We start from the raw sequence: 17,554 nt of genomic DNA, 5'->3' as shown, positions 1-17,554 counted from the left end.
CTGACAGAAAATCTTTGTAGCCATGACAAACTCTCAGCTCTGTTTGTGGCCATCGGTTAAATTGTTTTTTAATCTGCTCGTGTTAAGCAATCTTTTTCATTAAGTTACCTACACCAGACATTACAAACTTGTGGTTGTTTAAGCTGCGAAAAAACCCTGAAGTTGTGCTACCAGGAGCTTAACTATATGTATACATTTAACTGTATTAGTCTGCTACATTCCTGTACACAAGCAAGTGACAGTTTTTCAACAGAATTGATACAAAGATTTTCCTCAATAAACAATTTCACAGTATAGAAGAAACCCAAAATACTCATTATGAGCCATCTTCCTTAGGGGAGACATTCTGGCCAGTCTTATGATATATATTAAGATGTATTCCATTCTTAGATACATCTTACAAATGGTAGCTATATGCTACTTTTTATTTATATTTAAATACTGAAGATTGTAAAATAAAACTGCTTTATATTTGGACTTGACGTTCAAGCTCTCACTTCTATAAAAATTCCTGTTTAAGTCAACTGTACCTTTTGGCTAAGGAATGTTGTGTATCAAGGATCCCTTTGTTGAGTATTTATCATTTTACAATAGCATGTCTATATATTATAAAATGATAGAGATGTAGATATTCTTTCATATAAATATGTGCATAGGTATTTATACATGCATTGCATATTACGTACACATAAAACCTGCTCTAAGCATTTATGGATTAATTATTTGGCCGCAATATCTTGCGTAAGCAGAGCACAATAACTAAAGGAGCTGGAGAAGACCAGTGGAGTGGTCTGCCCTGCGTAGGAGACACCTCCACTAACCAGCCTGGCAAAGACAGCTCCTCCCTCCCTGATGCCAGAAGTCTTGTTTTTCACGGGTGTCCAGCAAAAAGGCTGTGGGCTGGCACCGCCCTTGGGATGGGGGCAGCACAAGGCTGGAGCCCTGGGCAGCACCATCCCCTGGGAATTAGGGCTGTGCCTCCACAGCTCTGCTGTGTTTTAGGGAAAGCAGGTCTGAAGCCAGACCTGTGCCCTTAGGGCCACCTGGGTCTTAAGGCAGATTGTGAAACCCAGGCCACACTAGTAAGTATCTCATGCAGTAGCACGCTTCAATCTTCTCCTCTTAAAATCACCATACTTAATTTATTAATTTTTTTAAAGATTTAAGAAGATTAAAGATTAAATTGAAGTTCTGTACTTCAATGTCAACATTTTCATACTTCCAAAATATTGATAAACAAAGAAAGGGACAGCTCTTCAGCTGCTCGAATCTATGGCAGTTGAATTTTAATCCAGCTATCTGCTAAGACTATTGATTTTTTTTCACTTAAGTTCATCCATCTATGTAGCCACAAACATATTCCAGTATTTTCTTGTAGAATAAACCCCTAGCACATCTTGTTAAAAAAAAGAAACCATGCCATGCCTCTAAATTCCACAGTAAAGTAGAAACTGAGACAAAGCCTCAGTCTGGCTCATAGAGCTACTGACCATTATATGCACGTCAGTTACTGCATTATTTCTCAGTTTCACTGTATACCTGTGACATTTTTAATTTCCTTTAGGATCACTTGTGATTTGGGTGGAGTAAAAGTAGAGGTGGAGGGGGCTGAATCAATAGACATTAGTAGAGCTGCTAACTGAATGTGTGAAGCCACTCGGAAACCTTAGCATTTATATGAGATACCCAAGGGAGGGGAATAAAAACCAACAGAGAAATTAATTAAGTCTGGGACAAGGTCTTTTCACTTTTACGATTGTTCATGTGATTAGTGCTGTGACAGTTTTGTCTTTTACTGCCAGGAGGCTTTTGTGGCTTTACTCTCTTTCTAAACACCCACAGCTACCACACAACCTGAGTAACTTGACAGAAATCACAGACTTTCTTACAGACTTAGAGTAAAAGAGAGCTGCCGGCCCTGCGAGGTGCTGGCTAAAGCTGAAGTAAGGGGTGAAGGAAGAGCCCTACAGCACAGGAAGAACAGCAGTGATGGTTAGTAAATCATGAGTGCCATGCTTGTCCTGCCATTCATTTGACCCTAGGTTTGGTAGTTTCCCACATAGCCTTAGGAGAGTGTGATTTTGTACAGATCTGAGCAGTTTGCATGAACTTCTCAGTAGTTTTAAATTTCAATTCTAAGAGGGGTAAATCCTCATTTGTAGGGAGTGCCTAGCACCATGAAGATACACGCCTTTATAAAAAAAGGGAGAGACATTCCTCTTGTGTTCTTCTAAATGGTGCTGAGGCCCTCTTAAAATGTGCTGAATGCCTTCAAACCCCCATGAACACCCACACTTTTCGAGAAGACTTTCACTGGAAATGGAGACGGGAGGTTCATGAAATGGCAACGCCATGCACCACACTGCTCATTATCAGTGCTGAGCCCCCAGCCCCAGAAGAATTGAGGAGAAATGAAACGTGATGAGAACGTGCCATTTAACATTTCCAATTCAGTAGTGAGGCAACATAGTTTCAAGCCAAAACAAGACAATTCCTCTGATAATGGCTTTTTGTTTTGGAGACAACCATGGATGCAATTGAGTTTATCAGACAGCATCAAGCTAACAGATTTCCTTTTTGCCACTGACTTCTGTCTTCCATCTTCCTGGACTTAGTTCTAAACCTATGTCAGATTAAAAAAATCTGTAGAGAGAGATGGTATACATGGAGAAGACCAATTCCTTTCTAAAGTCTGTCACTTTTAATTCATGCTGGTTTTTCCCCCTCAGGAACAGGCAAGGTTGTTTTTTGGATAACAGGGCAAATACGTAAATAACTTTGTATTTCTTTGCTATGTACCACCAGTACCCTTCCTTTAAAGTTAATGTGTTCTTTCTGATGTGAACTTCTCATTGGTTTTTCTTAAACATATATAGAAAATGATATTTTTACTGCATATTGCACACCACACTCCAAGAAAATTACTAACAGTTCTTGAGTATAAATAGATAAATAATATAGCTTCAGAGAATAGTTCTATAGCTTTGGAGAAGAGTAGCATATTTTGAAATATGATGGAAGCTTTACAGCTGGAGCTTGGCAGCATTTTCAGCCTGTTAAAATCTCATAAGATCACTGAGATCAGGCATTGTAAAGATATGCCAGATGATATATTAAACTTTAATCATATTTTAAAAAAACAGTGATTTTTTATTTAAATGCTGCAGAATTAATTTTAAAAGTCAGGTCCTCTGGGATAAAATTACAATATGCTATTTCTTTATTACTGAATTTCATATTAAAACTTCCATGGCTCAGTGTCCCACAATTTTGCCTCCCTGCAATATAATATCTAGTTTTGTACTAGAACAGATTACTTTTTACATTATTGGAGTGGGAAGTAACATTGTCTGATGGGAAAAATCAGCATGGGAAAATGTATTTTGTTCTTACTATATTCACCGTAGTCTTAATCTCACGGAGTCTACTTGCTGTGAGCATTGTGATTATGCAGATACTGATTACCTGCATGTTTAGGTTGATGAGTGTCATGGTTTAATGACGAGACCTGGCTGAAACCAGGACAATGAGCACCTTCACTGAGGGTTTTGACACAAAATTAAGCTGCTATGTAATTAATCTTCGTACAGTGTTCACAGAAACAGTAATAACCGTACCATGTAACAAAAGACCGTTAAAGACAGGGATGCACCAGACCTTAGTCTTCTGTGAGGGTTCCAACAGAGTCCAGGATCCTGGGTCAAAGGCCACCCTTTCAGACATCCCACCGACAGACATGGGCTCAGGCAGCTGACCACTTGAGTTGCCTACAGTCTTTTAGACTTCTCCACAGCATGGGAAGACTACAGTACTTGGCATCTGATCTGCATTTATATTGTTGACCTGCCAAATGGAGGCAGGTCTTAATGCTTCATCGCAACGTCCTTCCTCTAGAGTGGAAATTGGTGACAATAACACGTAGGTGTATTTCTAGAGTAACTTGTCACTGACTGGAAAGGGTTATGCAGCCACCATTTCTCAGGGGTCCCACACAGAAATAAGAACCAAGTTTCTATTCCAAAAATTGTGAATTCAGTTACAGAAATAACGTACTGGACTTTCACTGTTGTTCTCTCTTGATCAACCAAAAAAGCACAGCACCCGAGCACGTTTCTTGTGAGAATTATTGTGAAAAAGAGGTTGTGAGATTTTACCAGTGTCATTGAAAGAGCATGTTGCCAGAACAATACTGCCAGAACTCTAATTATATTAACCAATAAACCATCTTAAAATCAGCTAGAAATTATACTACTCTCAAAAGTAACATTATTCACATGTGGTGGGTTTAATGCAGAGGTGCTGAGTATGAGGCAATTCTCTTACCCTCATGTCCTCAGCAAGTGGCTGAGAAAAGCTGAATTCCAGTCCTACATTCAAGAGTCTGAGTGTGCAGAAAATGATGTTGGTATGTAAGAATCATTAACAGCCATACCCTTACTTATGTCTACTTTTTGTTATATGACTAGTACTCAAGTTCATTAACAAAAACTCTTAAGAATGACATATTGTACCCTTAACTCACATTTCAACAGACTCATAAATGATATCAATACCAAACCCACCTTTCACCTATTTTGACTGTACAATGTCCTACCAAAGTCAGTTACACAATAGCAGATAGGTTTCTTTACTTCTGTAAGTACAAAAGAAACATAGTATTTTTTTCTTGTCTTTTATGCATACTTTTGTACACATTAATAGTACTTTCAAATAAAATTTTATGGCCCCTAGGTAACCTGAATCCTAGGAAGTTATTTAAAGTACTTAACAAGTGCATCACTTAAGAAGTGAAGCTCTTAAAAATATACCTGCAGCCCTGCAAAGGCCCATCTCTGGTACGAATGCCTGCGTATTCCAATGAAGTTATAATTGCAGTACATATAAATGTCTTGGCATGATAGCCTCAAACTTCTAAATGCTTTCAAAAAACGACCACACCAGCAGCAGAGATGCTGTGCTGTTAATCACCACTTACAATACCACGTTTGTGCCTGTCTTTGCTGAATGTTCGATAAAGCACCTCGACATTTATGTTCAGTGACTTGTTGGAGTGCTGCTATGGGAACAGCAGCCCCAGTCCTTCCATTCACACCTAACATTTAACAAAATGTAAGTGAAACAGCTTCCTAGGATAAAGACTGAGCTTCCTGTTTGGGAGTAGGAAGTATTACTTGAATGAAGTCAACAATTTGACTTGATCTCCAAGGTCTTTTCCAACCTAAATGGTTCTATGATTCCATAAAACTAATGCTACACCTACTTGAGGTTTCAAGACAGAAGCAAACATTTTGAGAACTTACTTCAAAATTCCCTGTCTAGTTAGCTTCCTAACTTACTTTCCAGTTCTGAATACGAGACTTGAATTGCATTGCCAATGTGATGGAAGAAAAAGAAATAATTTCCAATCTCCTGTAAATTACTGTTCTTCAGAACCCTGCCAATTAAGCACGAAAATGGGGCTCTGTCTGGAAAAATTGCAGTCACTCTCCTTTTCTTCGCTTGTTGAACTTTTTCATGGCAGCGTTCCCAAAAGCTTAAAAGTTATAGCTGTAAAATGAGGTGGCATCATGAAACTGAACAACAGGACGGAACTTTAAGGAGCCAGATCCACTGATCACAACACCCCTGTCAATTAGAATGTAGCTGACAACTGTAAAATAATTTAGCTTTACAGAAAAAAACAGAGCTGAGTATTGTATAGTAAAATGAAATCTCAGAAGAATTATGCTAGTTGCCTGATTTAGAAATAACTCGGTAACACTGATTCATTGCTGAGTATGTTATAAATGTAGGACAAAAAAATTCAGGAACCGTGTTACTTCTATTTAAAAGCACGTATTATAGTGCTAAGAAACCAAACCCCACGATTTCAAAAACAACTTTCTACACACACTGTGTGGATAACAAAATTCAGGCTTAGAAACAAAGATTAAATAATATAAAACACAGGACATGAAAGACTGCCAAACTCTTAATCCTATTAATCTACCAGCTTTAATCCCTAACTTTCTCATTAAAAAGTATCTCAATAACATGGGGTTTCTTCCGCACAGAGGAAGGGGCACGGAGCTATGAATGGAAATCTACAATAACATTATGTATGTTGTTCTACAGACTTTAAGAGTATAAAGAGAGTGTTATTCCTCAGCTGAAATTAGGCAGATGTTGATTACTAGTCAAATGATGTGGTATTTGAGGCTTGTGAAGTAGAGAGAAATATTTCTGGTAACATGAGCAGCAGCTGTAAAAACAGTGCAGAAAAATAAAACTGACCTTGAACAACATTAGGAAATCATGATATTTTTTAGGTAATACTTACGTTAAAAGAATACCACACATCTGTTAAAAATACACTCACCTCTTCTATTTGAAAGTTTATAAAATCTAGATTTAAAAGCCTTACTCTCATAAACTGAACGTATTCTCCTAATTAAAAAAAAAAAGTAAAACCACATAATCTAATTTAACAAGGAAGCCAAACCTGATCAACTCTTGCCTTCAACAGAAGGAATTTTTGCATCCCAAGCCAAAAACACACAGAGATTCACAAAATCCTGACCTACCTGAGAGTCCTAATGAGCTTAAATATAGGCCTCCTACATTTTGAAAGCCTCAAATGGAAATGCATTTTGGGTGCAGACTAGCACAGATTTGCGTTAATAAAACTCAAAAGACTAACCAAATTCTGCAAAGCATTTATATTGAAAAATAATACAGTGCAAATTACTATCCGTATGAAATGGTGATAAATAATCCTTGGTATCTGCTTTATCAACTTCAGAAGTATTGATGCGTTTTTCAAGGCTGAGCTTTTGAAACGCTGTGATTTTTTCTGAATAAAAATGCCACAAATAATGATGAACAATGAAATATCCTAATTTATCATCTAGAAACGAAAGGTGTTTCACTGCTGTCTTGTGTAACTGGGTAGAGGGATCCATACTGATTGAAGTATTAAACCTTTATTGGTGATCTTTCCCCTCAACATCCAACACATAGGTCTAACTCCTCCTTTTCTCCTTGTTTTCTGTTTTGCATTGGGTGACAAGCATTTAGGTCTGGCCTAACACTTACTTTAAATTAATCTCCCCCTTCAAAATTTTCTGTGGAGTTCTTTTAGCCCAAGTGATAAAACTTTACTATAAGGATTTGACTTTTCAGTTACAGATACGATTATCATCTCACAACACCTACCTTCTCATGCAACTGGAAGCACTACCAAGACTAGGCATTGCTCTTGCATAAATTGCTTTTCACAGAATAAAGGAAAAAAGCCTGCTATTGTTACAGTTACATTCTTCAACAAGCTCTGTGGTTACAGATCCAAAACACTGGGGTCCAAATAGTCCAGTAGGTTCCACTGTTTTTCTTTCTTGTGGTTTCAGGAACTGTGGCTCAGTTAATGAATGTGCTGCTGATTTGGTAATTTGACAGATGGCTATAAGCATTTATTGATGGAACGTCAGAAAACTAAAATACATAGCAGGAAAAATAAGACTGCCTTTACCTCCTAACTTAGCATAAACATGTTTTCAACTAAAGATTCCTTGACTTTGGGTCTAGGAGTTGTGGAGGAAGAGTGAATATTAACAATGTAGACTTACAGATAAGAAATCCATCCTGCAAACACAAAGATTTTTTCAGATTCACCCAGTATTGGGGCCAGCTTTGCTGCTGCTGCATTCTGTTCAGGTCTAGAATTGAACTAGTACAACAGTTTCAAACATCTGAATTGGGTTACGGTTTGGAAATGAAACTACCATTTGCTGATCTGTCCTGTTGAAAGATAAATACATAGATGAGCTGTTTGCTAACCACATTTGCTCTTGTTTCAGCTGTTTAAAAGATCTTTCAATAGCATCTTGTTTGGTTCTCAAGAGAAAAGAAAGTATAGGGGTTTAATGTTAGGTTTCCATTCCCAAAATAAGGAGGATCTAGCATCTGAGCAGATACCCTGAAGTAATCATCTCTCTCTCCACTGAAATCTGAAACAATTAAAAGCTTGCATAATAATTCAGGAATCAATACTGCAAAAATATGGTTGCAGTCATCTTTATGTTGTAAGCATCAAAAGCAAAAACCATGGAATATTTGCACCGTATGGCTATGACAACATCAGACATTGGAAAGATGTGCCAGATTTATTCTCAAAGCAGTGTATTATTATATCTGTCTCATCACCAAACTGGTGTTATCCTCAGTAATTAGGCAGAACTCCTGTGGGAATCTACGACTCACCTTTGATCTCCCACAAACACTGCATGAACCATTTCAACAAAATGCATCAGTTTTCATGCAGTACCTAGATTTAACTTCCAAGCTGCCCCTGTCCCCGCAAGATCTAGAGTCTTCTGAGTAAGAAGAAAAAGATACGCAAATACTATGAAAGTATTTTTTCAGAGGTGGTTATGGTGACCAGTAAATTTTGGCTGAAAAAACCCAACCCAACTGGTGGTAAAGCATTTGGACACCCGTGGCAGAAGTGGTCTCTAGATGACTGAAAGCACTTGACGTAGAAAGGATTGTGGCCATTGTAAACCATAAAAATGTATCTATATAAAATAGAAGAACAGAATGAAACACACATATTTTGCATTAAAAGGATGGAACCTAAACCACACGGGTGCCAAATTCTTCTTTAAAGAAGTTAAAAATCAGTACAATAATGAACAGAAGATCAAGCTCCTCCAGTATTCCAGTAAACTCGTAACAACCAGATTCTGAAAGATCACAAATAAATTTGAGTCAATTTGCAAAATTGCAAGTTGCCTATGAGTTTACCTCAGGTTACTTCTTGCAAATAATGATAAGGATTTACATGCCTCCAAGTTGAAAACCAAGTAACTGAAGCAATAAAAAGTAGAGCAGTTTTTGAAAACATAGAGTACAGAGCTTTTTGCATGCAGAACAGATCATCTCAACTCGAAATACCTGAAATGGAGTTACAGCACTAGCAGAACCTTTTTTTGGACTCAGAGCAGAGAAAAATGAAGAAAATTAGAAATGGGAACAGGATAAAAAGTAATGGCATCTTTATGAGATTATAGTTGGCAAATCTTTTAGCATGAACGAGAAACTAGAATATTTGCTGTTAAGGGACTTGCTTTGAAAAGACCTTAAACGTTCCAGGTTAAGGGCAACTTATTAAGCCATAACATTATTCTCATGCTACTGGCACTTGATAGTATTACTCATTACTTTGTTGCATTAAAATGCAGCAGATATGACTGCTGCTCCAAGCGACATCTGTAACACATGCAAAGATTTCCACAACTGCTTATCATACCAATGGGTACACATCTTCTCTTACTAAGTGAATGGTATGTGAACACTCAAGTACCTAGATACAGCACAGACACATCTACTGTATTTCACACCTCTCTTTTTCAGAGATTTCAAATAACTGAGATGAAATTACTGCTAATTCTTTTGGAAGCTAACATAGGCAAATCGAATACCAAAACGCAAATGTAAGAAAATAAAAGTCTTCATTCTCCTAAAGATTATTTCTAAATTTCTAAAATAATCTAAAATAATCTGCTTTAAAAAAATCAGAGTGTATGTAAAGCTACATATTAGGTAATTAATGACTGAATTTAAAACATTACTATAATGTCAACCAATTCATAACTTTTGCCTTCTTTTGGACAAATTGCCTTCTTTTGGCAGCATTTGCAGTACCTGAAAGTGTAAACCAGTTACAGTGCTCCTTTTGTATTGCTAATACTTATTTCTTCCTTTCATATGTAATGGGAGAAATTATAATCTTTTCCATATACAGATACATGAATACATATTACATGAATATTGAAGCAAGTTAATCTGCTTTCTTCACTGGTGAAACTCAAAGCTTTACCATAAGCAAATGTGGCAAGTACGTCTGTTCTACAACTGGACAATTCAGCATGTTTAGATAAAATACGTCAGAGTTGCACAGGGAAAGCGGCAATGCTGCACAGATGGGACAGTTGCTCTAAAGGATGGAGTAGGACTTTTACAATCTTTCAAACCTTTTAAATATTTTGTAAGCAATGTAAGTCAGCACCCAGTACACACTATTGTATTTAGAATTCTATCCAAACTATCTATTGTATGTTATGTAATTTGTGCAGTATTGCTTCAAAGCTTTTTGATTTTTTTATTTTTGGCTTATTGATTTTTGCCTGTTGTGACAAATTCCATGCAGATTCCTCTTATTTTTTGAGGTTAAAATTATTCTCCTTGCCTGCTGACTTTTTTTTTTTTTTTCCCCCTCTCTGCAAGAAAAGTTAAGCATATCAAATGTCTAGTTTCCAATCTAAAGCCTTTTTTTTCCTTCTTTTTCTGTTGTATGTCTGTACTCATGGAACTCTAGTATTCAAAACTGTGTTCTTGGGTTCCTCTGGCAAGCTTTAATAGCATTACTTGCCAACGTTACTCTTCAAGAAAACAAGAGTTTGTAAGATTGGACCATAATATACCAAGTAGAGTATCTATGGCACCTAGACACAAAGAACGTAAACAAAATAGTGTGTCTATACTCTGCCTTGGGAGTTTATCTTGGACTTCTAGCATTATTTACCATAACTTGAGTTTAGGTGAATATGGTAGATGAGGCCAGTTCTGCTCAAAAACTGTTGGTTGGCTTTTCTGGTTGTTCACGTTTAATTTCTTGGCCAGTTACAGAGAGAGGTCTGACTTGAACTAGAGGAAATCTGACCTGTAATTGTGTATGCTGGCCAGACTACTCTGAACACAGAAATTCCACCTGGAGCAGCTCTTTGGTTGTAAGGAGGAATGAAATAAAGTCCCTTCTGTGATTTCAAGTTTCCTCTCCTCTCTTTACTTCTTTTGGATATATAAAATAGCATTGGATCTCACAAAAATGTTTGCAATGAGGCAAAATCCAGAAGAGCAAATCTCTTTCATCAATATCTTTTGAGAAAAAAGACTTTATATATAGGCTTTTGATAAAAATATCTACCCACCCCCAATCAACAGTGTCAAGATTTTTGGACAAGAATTTTTTAATTGAAACATCAACGTCCGAATAAACTCACGGTCTCTGTGGCTGGGGATCCTGCAGCTGTCACTGTGGTATTTCCCCTCGACCCGTATTTTGGGTGTGATCCTCCAGGAATTGGAGACCTTTAGGTAGCAAGTTTAAGCTACTGCACCCCAAAGAAGAAAGAAGTTCTGATAGATAGATAAAAAATGTAAGTAATCTTACAGTGGAAGGGTGAGCACAAAGAGCTGCATATTGTGTATATGAATGTTTTAACTTTGGTGAAAGGACATACTTTTATATATGAGTTCATTTGAATATAGGGGCCTTCAAAATTATGCACATACATATTATGTGTCCATAGTTCTGCTTTGTTTCACACTGCATACTCCAACTGATCTGTAACTTCAGAAAAACACTCGTTTTCTATTTTTGCACATTTGGATGCTTTCTTCTATCGGTTCCCATAAATATTGGAGATGCGATCCTCACCCCCTCCACATAACAACACACTTTTATTTGGAACCTCTCCTTCTGCCACTTATTCCTTGTCCCTACAATACTAATCGCATCTGGCAACAGCTCGATTGGAGTGTCAGACACTAAAGAGACAGGTAGAAATAAGTACTAAAAAATCACTCCTCATATTTCAGGTGATTAAATTAAAGGGCTAAACAGAGACAATAAAATACAAGGTGTGAGGGGGAAGCCACATGCATCATTAGCACAACTTTGTTCATAACTTTTTAGTAATTTACATCTTTCTTTTCCTGTCAAGATAGTTTTGTAAGTCTCATTTCAAGGTTTTTGTAGCAAAGCTGACTCTGATTATAAACTTCTGTCACACGAATTCAACTTTAATTATTTCTTGTGAGGAGGACTGCTTAAAAATGATTAAATTTCTATTCAGATAGCTATGACGTAGTCTGTAAATTTCGTCTAAAGTAAAGTGGAGGCTACAACTGAAACAGACTTTTCCTCAATAAGCCTATTTGAAGGATGTCACTACTCCTAGTTCTGATCTCAAATCTAAAAAGTGATCTAATTACCTGGACATATCAGGATTCTCTGCTCTATTTTCTTAAGGAGGGGTAACCTATGCCAAGCAGCAAGAATATTCAGCAGAAAGGATGCAGAAAAGAAATAGGAGACTTACATTTGCAGTTTAGGTAGCTGCCTATTTTTGACTCACTGTCAATGATGGAGGTCCTGTTTCTAAAATTTGCCAGTGGCTTGGAGGTGCACAAAAAAAAAGAGACAACCCCCAGGGCAAGCCAGGAACAGAAATGGCTGGCACAGCCCAGTACTACGGCTTCCTCTGCATGCAGAACTTCTGTGTTCATGGACCTCAGGATCAATTGCAAGGCTAATGGACAGGATCTAGCTCTTATTTTCACGAAATATTTCACGAAAAGCAGCTAAGGCACCCTAGTCTAGACAACCTTGCCTTTGTATTCCTTAACCTACCTATTGCTGAAGGGCTGAGGCTCATTAACTCTGGAGCTGGGGTGGGGTTTTTTGTTGTTGAAGTTTGCTTTAAGCTGCAACTCCTTAACCAAAAATATATTAATTTATGAATCTTAGGTATTACATAGTTTATCACCGTTTACAATTAAAACTCCAGTATAGCTAATATTTCAAACTGGATGCATCCATGGCGATAATAATCTCTTTTCATTCTAGAAGACAATGAAATATTTTTCTTCTGACAAAAATCACATCCCAGAAAGAAAAATACTAAACTAAATCCAACTTAAGCAAAAAAAGAGTTTATCAGTAATCTTTATTTCTCATGGTACTGTAATCTTAACACACTTGACAACTTAGTTCAGGATGTAGCTTGAGTGTTTTTAGAGTGCAAACAGATGACAAAAGAGATTTTCAAAGCACTTTTCAAAGTGTCTGCCTCCCTATCTGTCCATCTTTAAAATTTATACTCCTCTTAGCAAGTTTTTTATATTTTTATTTATGTTTTAATCATTTTTAGGTTTATATATTGAAAATAAGAATGCACAAAAGCAATTACTATTTCTTATTCTTATGTCCAGTAATATCTTCAATATTTTCCTATGTAAGTATTTTTTATTGTATAATTGCCAATATTTAACAGATGCTGGGAAAAAAATATCTCATTTATTCATCAGTTTTTACCTTCTCCCTTATCTCCTATTAGGATAATATAGTTAATTTGGAGAGTAAACTCCAATTTAGTTTCCTTTTTTAAGGAGTAATATACTTTTGTTGAGTAAAGCTGCCCTTCTTCAAACAGTAGTACTGTGACCAACAGGTTAAGGATAAAGGCTAAATAGCAACATCTTAAAACTTGTACAAGTACAATAATACTATATAAAATAGAACATAAAGAACATATTCTTTAATAACACTAACTTGTAACAATGAGAATAATTCTTCACTAAACAGTTTTCCTTTTGTTAATACCTTAGAAATAACTCACTCTAAAAAATACTTTTAGGGAACATCGAAATTTCAGTGGACACAGCGCAAGGATTTACTCTAGTCCAATTCCATCCATTATCTATGACTCGGTAGGGGGCCTGCAGTATACTGCACAGTTCATTGCGTTGCCTGTCATATTTCATTGTGTATGTCGCTGTAGTGGTGTAAAATTAATCTAACAGCAGAGGATTTTTTTTTTTTTTAAAGCCACTAGTATAAGTAGTACCTCATGACCATAAAAATCTCTAAAACATGAGGTGATGGCACAGTTTATTTAAAGGTAAATAATCAGTGTAGCTAATTTCACAGAGAAATCACCCAGGTTTGGAAAAGATGCAGTTAATGCCTAACTTTCTGCCTGTATTGTATATAAACACTTTGGTTTTGTATAAACCCCAACACTTTTCTCCGGACTGTATAAACACAGATATATCCGATATGATATTTAGTTCTGTCCTTTACCCTATTCAAAATTACTTTTTGTTGACGCAGAGACGGTTTGGAGATGTTTATTACTATTCGGGAAAGAAGGAATAAAAATATTCTTAGCGAATTTCTAACAGAGAATGTCTAATAGACAGGACTCTTTCCTAAGCAGACCATCGTCCTCCTAGAGCTGTGATGCGCTATGGTGCCGGCAATCCCAGCAGGGAGGGGGCAGCTCGGCACTGGGGACTCTGCAATGGTGGGAGCCAGCAATGGCCAGTAGCATTCCTGGTCTGAGGGTCTGCCTGGCCCCTGCTGCACGGCTTTCATCACACTAACATCCTCCCAGTTCAGTTACCTGAGACAGCCTCCAGCTACAAAGTGGGGATAAAAGTTTAGATTTTACAAAAGTACCATGAATTACAAAATATGAGTTCCACAGAAGTGCTGCATCCTACTACTGAAATATCAGAGTGAACGTCTTTTGAAAAACAGTATATGTTTTTAATGCAGAACGAATTTGAGACAGACAATTACTGGCATTAGAATATGAGGGTTATGCATATGTATTTCATATATGCAAATTCCTCATACGGAACCAATAACCGTCTGACAGATAAAATGACATTATTACACTAAACAACCAGAGGTTCTCAGTCAAACCGAGGAGAAGCCAAGCCAGCCATGGTATACTTGAAAACATTCCTTGAAAAGAAGTGCAGACTAGGAGGAATCCTAAGTTATAACCACCCTCTGAACCACGAGTGAAGAGAGGGAGATGGTTAGGACCAGGAATGCTAAATCAGGAAGTGCTTGTGGTTAAAAACAGAAGCAACCACATGAATCAGAGGTTTTAGGAGACAGCTAGACGACGCTGATTGAAAAAAAAGAAATATTAAAGCACAGAAAAAACCCCAGCAGGATTGAAAGGCCCAAAAAGATCCGTGTGTATTTGAATCTGGTTTCAGAATAGAAAAGCAAAAGCCAAATAATGAAAGATTTAGACATCCTGTAACAATAAAACTTTTCTGTCATTAAAAAAAAAATTTAAAAATCAATCTCAATTTGGTCTTCCTTCGCCATCTGGGAGCTTTCTCTTAAACAAACAAATAAATGAAACACACACAACATAAAAATGGTTTTCATTTTCTTCTACATACCCAGAAAAAGATCTCTTAATGACAAACCCCAAAATATACTTTCAGTCCTGCATAACTCCATGGAAACCCTTTGAGCTATCATCGATCATCTGTAATATTCCTCTCAGAGGCTAACAAGCAGAATTTAATAAAAATATGAACATGAGTAATGTTTCAACATTAAACACAAGAGGAAAAGTAGTTTTAATTAACCTACAAATGTTTGCATTGAGTAGGCAGGAAAAGATTGCCTGTATATAAACTATCTTACGGTATTAAGAAAATAATGGAGCTAGCTCCTAACGGTTGTATCACCCCTTACCTTCCATATTGAATGGACACTTTAATGAGAAAACCTTTTTTTTAGGAAGTAATGATGCAAAGGAAAGCATCGCAAAACAAAGCAACATGATTATAATTTGACCTTTCCAGCAGTATAGTATGCAGAATCCACAACACTTTTTATCTGGAATTAGATCAAAGCACTTAAGAAGTACTGTTAATTTGTGGGAACATAACACATCTGCAGATGATTAAAGAGATGATGCCACTAACCATTTGAAATGAGGAATTTGCTGTTCATACTTTTAAAAAATTATTTTCTTCCAATCCAACCCATAAGACTAAAATGCTCCTTTAAAAGAGTTTAAATGGCTTGGGAGGAGGGAGTGTTGTGCCAGAAGATAGACGCCTGAAGCTTTGAAGCTGTAGGCATCAGCATCATGTTGATTATTACATCTAGTTTACTCTGCTAATAAGTGAGGAAATGAGAAGTGCCCATCATTAGATGGGACTGACCTCTATTATGCTGTAATACAGTCTGGATTTCTAGTTTCTTTTCTTTTGATATGATGTTAGGAGGTCAATCTATCAAAGAAGTCTTTGTTGGGGAAAACCACAATTTTGATGCCAAAAGGTTTTCCTCTGCATCAGCTTTATGTTTTTTCAGTGAACTGGAAGTATGAGGACTTCACTGTAAGAGTGGTCAAACCCTGGGACAGGGGCTGAGGGAGGCTGCAGAACTCCCGTCCTTGGAGATACTCAAAACTCAGCTGGTCACAGCCCTGAGCGTCCTGATTCAAGTTGAGTGAGAGGCTGGACTAGGTCTCCAGAGACTCCTTCTAACCTAACTTACTCTCTGAAACCTCATGCCTGTTTCACAGTTATTTTGGTAGAATGGTTCCTTTCAGCATGAAAAAAAAAAAAAACAACCAAAAAACCCAAGATAAAGGAGAAGGTGCCTGAGAGTTGCCCTCCTGCTGAAGAATATTTCATACCTGCAGATGCCAATGTCCTCTCACAGATCCGTATCTGCCCAGTGAGAACTGGACTTGAAGTGGGGTTCAACTGCTGATTGCTCCAGCCTTCACCAGTATCTCTCCATGCAGATACAGATCGTTTGCTCTAACAAGTACTACATCTGCAGAGGAGCTGTAATAGCAGCCTCCCAGAACAAAAACAGGACTCTGAGTACCTTTGGGGGATAGAAGTCCCCCCCCAAAATTTTGGCCATATACTATATTCTTAGAATCCTGTTATCCTCTGTGCCTAATAATCCTGGTATATTTTAAACAGCATATACAAGAGGGATGCTCAAACAAACAGATAGTAAAATAAGCCATTTCTTCTTTCATGAAATCTCCTACCTTCCCTGTTTGAAGAACAGGATTTTTTTTTTAAAAAAGTATCGAAAGAGGGAGTAATTAATTTATACAGGTTAACACAATTAATGACATCTTATGAAAAATTCTAAAATCTATAATTTCAGAAAAGTGAATTAAAGACTATTCTCTTCTTGTCTTCTGATTTCATACATAAAATTGATGCTTTAATCTGGCACAATCTTTCAGTGTTAACTTCAAGTCTATTTAATTGATCAACAATTCTTCTGTCATCAGCCAAAGTGTCCCTTTCTTTTGCTCACTGATTATAATGATGACTGTTTTAAAAAAACTGTATGGGATTAAAGTCTTTCAAAGATTTTGATAGATAGTTTTTGCCAAAACCAAGTGGTAACTTAATTCAGGTTTCCAGATTCATGGAAAATCAGATTTATGTCATAGGCAGCCCACTTAGTTTTATTTTCAGAAATCAATTCCATCTAGTGTTATAGTAACAAGCCTTAAAATCTAATTCTAGCTGAAGTGTAAAGACAATGCTAAATATTTATCAATATAATTTCCGCTACTGATTGTAAAATTAGGCATAGGCTTATTTGCATTTAAATCTTTTTTCTATTACAGTGATTCGAGCAAAAATATCCAGTGAAAAGGTGGTTCCTGCCAGTGATGATCCTCTTGATACCCACAAAATGATCCGGTATGAAATCAAACAAATAAAGGTATATGGCATCACTTAGCTATTTTGAAGTTCAATGCTGATAACCTATGTATATGACTACAATTTAGCCCTAAATGCTTTAAAAGCTGGAAAAGGCTCTAGCTGCCTCCACAGTTAGACCCAGGTGAACTACAGAGAATAGATCAGAGTAGGAATAAAATATATAGGGGGGGTGGGGGGGGGTGGGGAAGGGAAGGAAGAAAAGAAA

General features: G+C 36.9%; 2 protein-coding genes across 2 annotated transcripts in view; one reads left to right on the top strand and one right to left on the bottom strand.

Moving 5' to 3' along the window:
• The window catches only part of SYN2 (synapsin II), a 196,166-nt gene that overhangs the window by 68,595 nt on the left and 110,017 nt on the right, over positions 1-17,554 (bottom strand). The gene's annotated exons all lie outside the window — the stretch shown is intronic.
• Positions 1-17,554, top strand: part of TIMP4 (TIMP metallopeptidase inhibitor 4) — a 45,621-nt gene that overhangs the window by 15,151 nt on the left and 12,916 nt on the right. Inside the window, exon 2 of the mRNA XM_080386207.1 lies at positions 17,250-17,347. Coding sequence (XP_080242333.1) covers positions 17,250-17,347 — 98 coding nt within the window. The remainder of the gene's footprint in view (positions 1-17,249; positions 17,348-17,554) is intronic.

Source organism: Falco punctatus, assembly GCF_963210335.1.
Source record: "Falco punctatus genome assembly, chromosome: 4".
NCBI lineage: Eukaryota > Metazoa > Chordata > Aves > Falconiformes > Falconidae > Falco > Falco punctatus.
Note: the sequence above shows the minus strand (reverse complement) of the source record. Positions and strands in the feature narration are given on the sequence as shown.